The sequence below is a fragment of the Phoxinus phoxinus genome (assembly GCF_949152265.1).
Source record: "Phoxinus phoxinus genome assembly, chromosome: 13".
Classification (NCBI taxonomy): Eukaryota; Metazoa; Chordata; class Actinopteri; order Cypriniformes; family Leuciscidae; genus Phoxinus; species Phoxinus phoxinus.
In genome coordinates this window covers 16,169,048-16,182,187 of record NC_136888.1, presented here as the reverse complement: position 1 = coordinate 16,182,187, position 13,140 = coordinate 16,169,048, and the positions used below count along the sequence as shown (strand labels likewise).

The 13,140-nt window shown below is 39.1% G+C and overlaps 1 protein-coding gene across 3 annotated transcripts in view; it reads right to left on the bottom strand.

The window, feature by feature from the left end:
- bcl11ba (BCL11 transcription factor B a) overlaps window positions 1–13,140 on the bottom strand; it is a 74,021-nt gene that overhangs the window by 28,041 nt on the left and 32,840 nt on the right. For all 3 annotated transcript variants that reach the window (XM_079632309.1, XM_079632311.1, XM_079632310.1), the window contains one exon: window positions 8,217–8,600. In XM_079632309.1, coding sequence (XP_079488435.1) covers window positions 8,217–8,600 — 384 coding nt within the window. The remainder of the gene's footprint in view (window positions 1–8,216; window positions 8,601–13,140) is intronic.

Below are 13,140 nucleotides of genomic sequence, written 5' to 3'. Positions count from 1 at the left end.
CAAGGCACAGAGAATGTATAACAAGTATGTTAAGTTATTTCGAACTTGGGAAAAATTTTTTTTATATTCTTATGGAAGTTTAAATCTTAGCAGTAAGGCGATGATGGCCAGGCATCCGCAATTAAAAAGCTGGCTCTTGGTAATGACTGTTTGGCTTTGGAGCGAGGTAATGAACCTGTAATTCTGGGGGAAGCGTGGGGGGGGGGAATGCGGATATGAATATGCATGAGGCTCACTGCCTTTGATGATTAAAGAAAATTTTAATATTTAAATGAGTGCATGCAAAGTGATTAACTGAAAAAAGCAACGAGGCAAAAATCTGAAAAGGATTTCAAGATGCTGAGAAGAACATGGATGCAGCTTTCCTTTTTTATGGTCTATTAATGACTAAAACTGTTTTCACTCTCTCTCTTTCTCTCTCATTTTCGGCTTCTCACTCCTCCTGGCTTTTCCTGTTCTTGCCGCTGCTGGACACAACCCAAATGCGAGGATTTGGAAGGCATTTCAAAAGCCAAGTAAAGGTAGCACTTTCCTGAATTTTGAAGTAGTGGATTAAACACACAGGAGGGAAGAAATTAAAGTCTGGTTCACCAAAGGGGATGGCTTTGGCAGCGTGTAAGGCCATGTTATAACTACGGAGGATGGTTCGACATGCACCGCAGAGGACCGCGTAATCAACCGCAGATTAACAGAGATGTTGCTAAAACCAGACACTCTACTTTACATGACGGCCACAAAACTAATAGCTTTAAATATATCGTTGAATAGATTTTCAAGCTTGATTACTTAATAACCAAGTTATTTGAAATTTAAAGGCTTAGCATGCAGTTTAAATCAGTACACAAACTATTAATGCACATTTCAAAGTGCATAATCTGGTCTAGATAACATGCCAATAAAATCCTAGCATGTTTGGTTGGACATCCCAAAAACTTCAATGCCACATCCAAAGTACCATTAAAGGGAAAGTGCACCCAATATAAACATTATTTACTCACCCTTAAGTTGTTTCAAACCTGTATAAATGTCTTTCTTCTGCTTAACACAGAAGATATTTTGAAGAATATGGGTAACCAAAACAGTTGATGGGCCCCACTAACTTCCATTGTATTTTTGTTCCATACTATGGAAGTCAACAGGGCCCATCAACTGTTTGGAACAACTTGAGGGTTGCATGTAAATGATGACAGAGTTTTCGTTTTTGGGAGAACTATCCCTTTTAACATGCATCTAGACTGCAAATTTGAAATGCATGCAAGAGGGAAATAAAAAGAAAAATGCTGCATTGTAAATCTGAACTGCCAATGGCTAGTGTGGCTAATGCAGACATTTAAAAAAGAGAGGGGTGAGGAGAAAAATGGAGAAACTAGACAAAAGTGGACAATTATCACTTCAAAACGGCTGCTTGGTTAGGCACTTCAGGCTTTATTGAAACAACTAAAAGGGAATAAAACAAAAAAGACCGGCAAAAGAGCAATGTCTGAAGCAACATGTAAAAAATATTTAAAAAAATCAAAAACGCATCTATTTGTACATTGATTCAGGCATAGCCCCTGCACCAGGGCAGGCCGTCCTCCTGCCAAGCCTTTGTGATTCTTAATTGAAAAAATGGCATGTGCATCATATTATGGAAGCATGTTTTCGATATCTCCGCGCCTGTTGTGTCATTATTTATTGAAGAGCCCTCCCAGTGTATATGTTGATTCTGAGAGAGGGACATGTACTCTCAATTGAGATGTTCTCCGCAGCGAGGGAGGATCCAGATATCTGTTTATTCTGGACTGAGCATGTTCATCTCTACTGGGCAGAAAATAAGAAAAATATACCATCTTCTGATGTACTAGGAATTCTGTCTGCTTCATAACAATGTTAAACATCTAAATGGGCAGCGCATTGAGCATGTTCTCTCAATTCCACTCTGTAAATATTGAATTTAGACATTACAATAGAGAAAATGTGAACTGTACATAAAAGATAGACTAGACCATGCTAGTCCATGAAACCTGAATGAAGCCAACTACCTACATAGTTACCCTAATACCTAATAACAAACAAAGATGAAATCTAAATAAATGCTAACATTCAAAACAAAGCACATCGTGCACAGTTTACAAAGCTGGCAAACCGTGCTGGCACCACACCACTGCAAGTGAAACTCCGAAACAAATCTTTCTGGGCAAAACCTCAAAAATAGGTAGGAAGTGAGGGCACGTAACAGGAAACGGCTGGCCAGGCTCAGTATCACTGAAGCCAGGACCGGATTGTTCTCCAGAGCATTAAAACCTCTGGATAGTTCGGTCATCATTTACTCACCCTCAAGTTGTTCCAAACATGTATGATTTTCTTTCCTCTGCTGAACACAAAATAAGGTATTTTGAAGAATAAGGGTAAGCAAACAGTTGATGGGCTCTATCGACTTCCATAGTATGAACAACAACAAAAAAAAAGTATAGTAGTCAATGGGAGCTGTTTGGTTACCGACATTCTTGAAATATCTTCTTTTGTGTTCAGCAGAAGAACGAAATTCATACAGGTTTGGAACAACTTGAGGGTGAGATTTTTGGGTGACCTATCATTTTAAACAAACCCTCAGTATAATTTATAACATTGTGCTGAGTGTAGCATCTAAAGTAAAATAAATAAATAAAAATGTTCAGTTACCAAAAGCAGACATGTGCACAGTCAGCATGATTAATTTATTCTGTGAGCAAAGGTGTCCAATAAAATAATCTGATAATGTGATTCCTATTCAACTGGCCATGTGATCTCCCATGAGGTGAATTTCTCCATGTTAAATAATACTTATTTTATACTACTGATAAGACCGGGGTCTTTGTTACGCAGATTTTCAAGTACTATTCATTGCTGTACATGTTAACATTTTTAATTAAGTAATAAATAAATATATAAATGACTGAGAGCACATTTAATTACCATTCACAATGAATCTGTGACCATCAAATATGCCGATACTGAGAGTGTCAGGCCCCGAAGATCAAGCGTTTTTGGCTCCTGATGAATCGATTTGCATTACACCTACAAACGGCTCTGCCACTAGACTCAAGGCGGCATTAATGGCAGGTGCGGCCTCCGAAGCGACAGGGGCCCGGCAGTGTGATCACTCTCAAGGAGAGGCAGGGTGAGAGAGGAAAGTGTTTGAGGTAAATTTCTTTATAAATATAGCATGTCTCATGAAATATTCACCGCGACGATCTGGTGAGCCAAGGGTCAGAAATAACTCCCCCTGTCGCAGCACTTGTTAGACGTGTAAAGCTGTGTGAGTGTGCTTGGATGGTGTGAGTGGAGAGAGATCGAGAGAGGGAGAGAGAGTGAAACGCTGACAGAAACAGGGGCCCCATCTCGGCAAAAGACATGTCCACCATCTCACCACGTGCTCCGCAGGCGTTCCTATGGTAATAGAATGCGAGTTAACTGATGTAGCCTGCTGTGAGGTTTTGACTGAGCACTAATGCGATTGTACGGCAATTTCTCAATCATTTATAAACATATATTTACAGTGCTTGCAGTATTGACATTCCTTCCTCAATACTGAAATTTTTAGCACTAATCTTAGTATTAAAGTATTAGTATTATCTTAATGTTAAACTTAATTTAAGTAAGCCCAAACTGCTTAATATACATTTAAACATTGTTTTAACAAATAATCTAAATGATCAAATAATGAATCAAATGATCTAAAATCTTTGTTCTCAGCATTCCGAATCAAACAGCGACGACAGCGTATTTGCATACTGAATTCTGATTAGCTTGCTTCCGTACACCTAATTGCATACTTATGTTTAGCTAGGTATGTGTAGGCCAATCACAACTAAACATACCTAAAATTGCATCTTGAATGGCAGTCAATATAATGTGTAAATAATTACACAAACAAACCTAAAACTGTAGTTGTTATTTCCTAATGCTCTGAACTATCACATTAACACAACCATTACTATAACCTATATCTGGACAAATCAAAAACTCCTGTTCCTATGTGTCACTTTCATTTGCATGCTGATATTTAAGCTAACCTCAAATGCAATGTAGGTTTTGAATGACACATGGCTGCATCACCACACATTCACACCAAGAAGAGCTTGACTACAACCAACACTAAATACTAAGCCTTTATTTACACCCCATCTGAATCAGTTTTCTTGAAAACTTAAAACACTACCATCCCTGTTGAGTACTGTACAACACAAGTATGACAAACAGAGCTTGACAGTCTTTACTTTCACCACTTTTTGCATATTTAAAATGTACAAGCGTCTGATCATTTATACGTCAATGACTGAGGATTCAAAAGCTTATTTAGAGAATTAAACATCAGCAGGCAAATAAGAGAGGCTCTATAGGAAGCTAACATTTCCTTAAGAGTTTCGATTATTAGATTAGATTATTCAGACGTGATAATGGGACCACTTTAGACTGAGTCTACCTTAACCAAAAATACATATTCTAGGAATGTATGCATAATATTATCGCATTGCATAATCCTTTTGTTTCAGGTTCATGAGATCATATTACATTATTGCTCTTTAATTAAGGCATCCTCACAGAGAACGGTTTCAGCACAATGCACCGTGGTTCATAGCACCTCTATTGGAGATCTATAATTAAATAACAAGTACCATTAAATGCCTGGCCAGCTTCAGCAGGCTAAGCCATCGAGATGCATTAAGGGGTGGTAAATGTCTTATTTATTTGTTTATTTATGTACATATTTCACATTTGGACTGCTTAATGGTGCACAGTGGCAACAGCTAGCTATGTCGGCCATCTCAGGGCCCTATTTTTCAGTGCCACTGAACTGTTTTAACCTTGCTGTGCTACACGAGAGGGGCTCTAGCGGCTCGTGCACGCAAACCAAGCCCTCCCTTTGCCCCCAGCAGCAGTTCCTATTGCCTGAGGGTATGCAGAATGTCATATTTTATTTAATTAGGGCCATTAAATATAATTAAATTCCGCTGAAACTTAAGAAGGCTAAGTGGCAATACAATACGGTGCCGAGCGAGCCTGTGTCCTGCTGATATTTATGCAAGAAATATTGAATTCAACCCTCAAGTGGTTCCTCTTCAATGGCTGTCCCGTATTGTCATAGATAACGTTGACTTTTTCATACACACTAATAAAGAAAAAGCCACTGGGAGAATTATCGCTAAAAGCAATTTCAGTAATCAGAATACTTTATCACAGGGTCTTTTTCGACTGATTATAGGGTTTCGGGAGCAAAGCACATAGTGTTTAGTTATCATTACGGAGTCTCGAGAGAATGGTTACGTATGCGACTTAATGAAGTTGCCGTTCAGTACCTTCACTCAACCAAAAACAAAGAATCACTTGGATGATTTTCTTCCTAAAGGCCCGTAATATACCGCAAGATATGAGCCATGATATTGGGAACGTTAACTTCAGGAAGTAAGGCCTGAAATGAGGCTCTTCCCATTGGACTATTGCTGAATCATACGTGAGAGGCCGAAAAGAAAGGGCTGATGTAATGGAGGCTGACATGTGGGAATGAAGTGGTGCAGTTTTAGACCTGTCACAACAGTGCTCGTGTGTCAAGGTTACACGGACGGTTTAATGAAAAGATCAAAATGCGGTTGTGAGGGTCTGGAAGTGCAAGGAACTCTTACGGAAATAATGTTGGTATGATCAGAGTTGGCTTTTGGAATCTTATTGATGGATCCAGAAGTGGTCTTCCTCATCCACATCTTTCTCTATCTCCCGCATTCTCATGCTCTCTCTCATTTCTCCACTTGAAGCTAGCAGATGGATATATTATAGGAGAAAAAAAACAAACAAATTCATGAAAAATGATCTATGCTTTGCCGAGCAAGAGTACCACTGCTATTTTCAAGGCGGAGTGGCTGAGTGTTTTTTTGCGTGTCATTTTCTGTTTCACGTCGAGAACAAATGGAACGGGAAAGGTTTAGCATAAAAGAATACTTTAACCTGCTGGGAGGCAATTATGAATACAAGGCAGCCTGTGAGTGTTTAGCCGCATGCTCAAGCTGACATTCAAGCGTCTTAATCACTTTCAGAGGATGTTTCATCTGCCGTTATATTCTTCTCTGCGAACTGCCTCCCTCTCCAGCCCTGAATTAATGAAAGGTGTAAAATTTACTCTTCCTAACTGCAATATGATTCACAAAGGCAAATGAACACCTTTCATTTTAAAATCCCATTTTTCAAATTCTTAAATTTAAATGAGATTAAAACTATTTTTCAATGCAGATCTTACCACAAAGGTGGCTCGAAATGAAGAGAGATTTAGTAATTTTGTGTGGCATTGACTGAAATAACATGAATTGGGTAATCACAATTTTTTTAATCACTTTTCTTTTTATCCTTAAAATACAAGCTAATGTTTTGTTTAACATTTACAAAATGAGAATTTTGTTGAGAACAAAAATTCTGTATAATCTGGAATAAGTCATTTAAAAGGTTTACATCAAAAACAACAAAAAAACAAAAAGGACCTAAATGTAAACATAGTCCAAACACCCGCAAGTTAAAAAAAGTGAGGAAACCCGTAGCCGATAAACTTCATGCATAATTGAAAAAATTATGTTATGTGGAACCTTTTTTTTTTTTCAATTACGCATTAAGTTTATTTACGTAATAACTTTAAGGCAATGGGTTCCCTCACTGTTTTAAGTTAAGTCAACTGATCACTTTTTTACAGTGAAGTGTCAAATGCAAGTGAAATTGACTTAAACTATAATAATTTACAGTCAAACTATAATGAAATGCAACTTTTGCTGACGTAAGCAATGTATCATGACTGTCACTTCAATCAATAATGTATCATTAAAATTTTTCAAATAAGGCCGCTTGCATATCATTTCCTCTAGAACACCACAACACAGATACAGTATGTGAATGATATTAAATCATCAAAAAAAATTCTTTAGAGAAGGGGGTGGGGGGGGGAGTATTTTTTATGTTTCGCTACTGCACTGGATGTCACTAATATGCAAGAAAAAAACAGCCATTTACTGTATTGTGCATTATTTTTATTTAAAAAGTAATTCTAATAAGTATATTATAAAATAGATAATATAAAAGGTTCAATTTGACTATTTGCTGGTGCACTAAAACTTTCACTTTTGGACCCTGACCTCTTTATTTAGCAAATTGTGTGGTTAGCAAAGCACACGTTTACCAGTCAGTCTTAAAAAAAAAAAAAAAAAAAAAACATCACTGATGAACTGTAGTGGAACAGTTTGGTCGTAACTGTGTGAACGCTTGCATCATATTTCACAACTAACGCCAACACTCTCTCTGTGCGAGCAGCCAGCCAGTCAGTCAGTCTGGGAGTGAAGTTTGCATCATGTGAGGTACTGAGTAATTTAGCAGCGGCCTCATTATTACAGACATTTAAATACACGAGGCATTGTGGTGGCACGGAATAAATTGTCTCCGATGCCTCGGGTAACTTTCGCAAATAAGGATTGTGAGGCATTAAAAAACGACGTTATTAAAAACCGAGGCAGTGTCATAAGCCGCTCCCCTGCGTTTCCCCCGGTAACTTTGTCCAACCTAGAATATTATTTTATGAGACCCATTTCCCAAGATCCCTCCGGCTTCTTTGTGAAGGACTTGACTGCGCTGTTTTGTAAGATAACTGGGAGAGTTCTCTCCCTACAGCTGGACTAAACTAAACTGCCTCTTTACCCCTATTCAATAGGAAACTCACTCTTTTAATCCTACTCTATTTCTTTCATTCTCTCTTCTCCTTCTCTCTCTTTCTCTTTTTTTTTTGGAGCATTTGAATTTTAATGAGCTTTTCACCTTTTAAGCAGATGGCTCAGGCTGGATTTCTCCATGAAAGTAGGGTGAGTTCTCTGTCACGTCTTGCACAATTTGTTTCAACTACCAGAGTCCTTCAGGGGGTTTTAGGGCTTTGAGTCAGTAATGTGATGTTTCACTTTGCACGGCGTAGGCTCCCCTAATGAAATCAGCTGAAGGAAAAACAATCTCTCTTGAGGCTCGCAGATGAGCGGTATCACAATCACTACAGGACGCCCAGAGTCCTACCGAGGTAAATGAGTGTGTGTCTCCCTTTGTCTGCAACTCTGCAGGCTGTAAGTGTATGTTTGCGCACATCAGTTTTAGAAAACATGCTGGCGCGAGAGAACGTTCGAGTTCATTAGCGTCAGCTTCTTATGCCTGCTCAAAACTTTTCTGGAGAGAGTTTGACCTACCTGCCAGGCCACTTTCTAGCTTGGGGCAAATTCCTTTTGGGGGCGTCAACAGTCTCTCGTCCTCCTCTTCAGGTGTCACCTGGATTCCAATTTCGACCGGTTCCACCACTTTTCTCAGCTCGGTGCGGGGCGGCGAGGGGCTATTGCGGTCCGCCATCTTGTCGTAGCAGCCGTGGCCAGCCGTCAGACCCTGGCATTGCTTTTTCTTGTGCTCTATGAAGAGCAGAATGTCCCCCAGTGGGAAGGTTAGTTGGCACTGGCCACAGGTGAGGAGGTCGTGGTCGCCCAAGCCCGGAGGCAGAGTCCCAGGCATGCTGGGATCCAGCAGAGGGTGAGAGTGGAGATCAGCCACGGCCAGTCCCGCATCCACATGCTCAGCTTCCGCTACAAGGAAGACCAAAAGACAGAAGTGGTTTGAGACAACATGAAATCTTGATAAAATCTCAATATGTGCAGTGGTCTAAACAAACAAACAATTATTAATAACAGTCTACTTTTACTTTTCTTTTCAGCTGATGTACCAAGGCCATGTGGGTGAGGAAAAATATTAACCAATAATACCACAGAATAATACGTTTACAATTTCACAAACCAATCAGATCCTTTTAAATAAAACCAAGTCCCACCCTAGATTATTTCCCACAAAATATTTAGTTTTTACTCTGAAAAACATCCCTTCATGCAAATGAATTGCATTTACAAATTATCTTTAACTCTTCTAGATCCTTTAGCCTGCCTTCACCCTGATTTAAATACACCGGTATGGACATTTAAAATAAAATACTGGCCACTTGTATGAGTAAAATTATTTACCAATAATAATCACATTTTTCTTTTCTTGCTTAATATTCTGTTTCACTCTGAAATGCCTCACCTACAAACGTTCATTCATCATTAACTAATAAGTTGCCACTGTATCTATCCATGTATTTTTCCTCTTCCAGATTCTTAAGCCTGCCTTCTTACACAAATTCATGTGGGAGAAAAAAAATGATATATATAGATCAGTATGTGAAGTTTAAAATATTTAATTAAATTGGCCGATAAAGTATTAACCAAACCATAATACGCCCTCATAATCCAATCAAATAAAATCAAGTGTCACTCTAAATTATTTCCCATTTAATATTCTCTTTTACTCTAAATACACTAGTCACTTTATGCAAATTAACTGAGTTGATTCATCGTTAACTCATTATTTGCAACTGAATCTACATCTTCCCATGCATTTTCCCTCCAAAACTGCATCCCTAGCCACCTTCATTCACTAATTCATGAAACAAAAACCTGACTTAAACACATCAGTGCAGGAAATTGAAATAAAATACAAATGGCGTGGAATTTGAGACATAATCACACATTTTCTGAGTTCAGGGTCAGGTCATTTAGCATTTAGTTATTTGGCAGCTTGTTAAAATAAAGGAAATGAATGTTGGGGCCCATTTAAGCATTCACCTATGTCCCATGACAGTCCCACTAAACTTCGAGAGCAGAAAATAAAGACCGACTTCAATTTAATCATCCCAGCGGCCACACACGAGGCACTCGCGTTCGGCGTGTTCTGTCCTGTAACCAGCCAACGCTTGATAAACATCCATATGTGAGGCCAAGACCCAAGAGCAAGGAACTGTTATTAATATACAATACAGTACTTGTGAGGCTGAGAATGAGTCCGCCAGACTTGAAACAGAAAGAGAGTGAGTCTGAAGGGAGAAGAGAGAGAGAGAGAGAGACCAAAAAAAGCAAGGAGGAAGGAGGGAGGGCTCCGTTTTTGGCTGTGAGAGATATTTGCTCAGCCATGAGAGCAAGAGGCCCTGCAGATCTTCTGGTTGATTCTGTCACCTAGATAAACAGTGCAGTGCGACGGGCGTTGAAACCACAGAGTACCCCGGACAACCTCAGTCCCTCTCCCTCCATTTTGAAATTTCAGCCTCACCTTTAAGTATGCGGCCACAATCGGCCCTTTGTAGCCCAACGCCGAGTGCAAGAGCAGTTTTATCAAAGACAGTAGAGGCCCTTGACAAAGCCCCCTCGGGACCCCCTGACAGACAGCTCTGTTGATGTTACATTTGACAGCTTATCCTTGCGCCATACTAATCATAAGATCTAGACAAACACCTCTCTGACTGCCACTTTACACTCTTCAGCTTCCTGTCACTGCTTTCATGCTCTCTCTACTCAACACGCTGCATGATTTGGGTGAAAGCTGGAAAAAAGAAGAAAAACACTACCATAGCAACACTTAGAGCCGCACAGCGAGCAGGTGCGGATTTTTGAAGTGCACATAAATCTGGGAAGAGAATGAAGGAATGAATTCTCAAATTGTCAGTCTAAATGACAAATGGGAGACTTTTTTTTTTTTTTTTTTTAAGAAACAACGGCCATGTGAAACAACCCTTAAGAGCACATATTAGGATCTAATTTATTAGATCGTTTTAATTATTAAATTTGGCCTGTGCACGTTTTTTAGCTTTTCACCAGAACGAGGCCTAAAAGCCTCTCTGAGGCCAGAGAAGCGAGTGAAACCATGCCGCTCACTGGAACGGCATGAGAAGAGACAGACGCCGAGCGAGACAAAGATGGAGGAACGGACCACTCTGCTCACACAACACAGGTAGCCCTGTTTACATCTCCCAGAGGAACCGCCTAACCACTAATTTTCGATGATAAATTACGAGCAGCCTGCGCATCCATCTGCAATTTGTCCACGGTCCAAATTATGAATGCGGACAGATTTGTAATGTCAAGCTCGGAATGCAGCTTTGAAAATGAAGCCTCTTATCTCCATTTCAGACGAATACGTACTACATTAGAGCGACTTTAGATCTGCATCCTGTTAAACAATAGCATCTAAACACTTTGCAATCATATTAAGGAAGCATTTCAGTTAGCATAAAGCATTAAAATAAATCTTATTTAAGCACACATTGTCACTGGGTTCAGATTTTGCACCATAATGAAAGAAATAACGGAGGATGACTAAGGTACTTCAACCCCCCTCAAATCCAGCCCCCCCGACCCCGACTCAAATATATAGGAGGCACAGGCCTCCTCCGGGCAATATCAGACCATCTGTGCATTAGATTAGTCTGCATGTAAATAAAGAGAAAGGCCTGCAGAGACTCATCAACCTACAGTATGTAATACACTGCACTGAAATTATGACTATGAATTCATTCAATTCAATTCAATTCAATTCAGAATTCAATTATGACTATGAATTCATATATACTTTGTATATATATAATTTTTTCTTATATATATTTTCTAATTCATTTTTTCAAAAAAAAAATGTATATTACCATATATATATATATATATATAATATATATATATAGATATTTTATATAATATATATAAAAGAAATATATATATTATAAGATTAAAAACTTTTTTGGTATAAATTCATTGTGTTTTTTTGTTTGTCTTTACCCCACTATAAATACATTTCTCCAATACTGGGGGAGGTCTCACAACAGAAACGGTTTTACATTTATCTGTAACTGTATTTGCACCTGTGAGCACATGCACAAAAAAGCATGCATTTGAACCGATAAATGAAGATTGCTTGCAGGCATGTACGTGAGCAATATGCGTGCATGTGTGCCCGTTTATGCGTCACGCATTTGTGCATCCTGGGAAGCTGCACCAGCAGAGATGCACACACACAGGAACGACTAACCCTAAAATACACATCACTACAGGAAGAGGTCATTTTCTATGATTTACACGTTTAAAAAGACAACATGAGCCAGAGTGTATACATTTAAACATTTGTAATAGTCTAGCTGTAATTCGCCAAACAGGTAATGTACAATTAAAAAAATTAAACAAATAAGCAGAGTTAAACTCTCAGAGGAGGTGAGAGGGAGATTGCAGCCTCTCTGTACTGTGGGAGAGAATTTAAGGTGTGCTAGTGGAAAGCGTTAGTTTAATGTGTCATAGGTCTAGCACAGACCTGAATCAAAGTGACAGCTGGAGAAAAAACCCAGAGTGGTTAAGAACGAGCGCAGCTGAAATTTTCTCTCTCCCTCTGTCCCCTTCTTTTGCTCAGTCTGTGCCAACCACAGGAAACACGCTGCTTGCAAGCAATGCCGCTAGTACGCACTTCAAAAGAAGGGACCCCCGTACACACAAACATAGACACACACCAGGTGTTGTAATCATGTAAACATACGGTACAGTCTTGGACTTGACTATAGAGTCTGAACTAATCGTGTTAAAATAAACTAAAAAAATAAATAAATATGTCATTAATTCACCCCTCATGTCATTCAAAACCTGTATGACATTTTTTCATCTAGATCAAGCAGCTCTTTTCAATACAATAAAAGAGAATGACGACTGCAAAGAGAATTTTCAGTAAATATTCACTTAAATTCAGTCGAAGACTCAGAATATAGAATATGAACAACTATGATGGTGCTTTTATGGAAAAGAGCAGCTCAGACATTCTTACAAACATCTCCTTTTTCATTCCACAGAAAAAAAGATAGTCATACAGGTTTGGAAAGACAAGTGGTTATATAAATGACAGAATTTTCACTTTTAGGAGATCTTTTCTTTTAAATAAGTCTCTTGAAGGTACGAGATTGAAACACGGAGGCCCGATCCGGCGGTTTGCGTTTCCTGCTCTAGGCAAACAGGTGAGAGTCTGCAATTCCTCACAGTCTCACACACACACACACACACACACACACACACACACACACACACACACACACACACACACACACACACACACACACACACACACACACACATCCACCAGCGATAACAATGCTGTCACCAAGGTAACATTACAGCTCATGATTTTCTCTGATCCCTCAACAAATACTCCATATAATTCTATCAGGGCCACCGAAATGTCAAATGTTATTTGTCTTCATCAAGCACTCTCTGGCAGGCGGAGAGAAAGACAGTG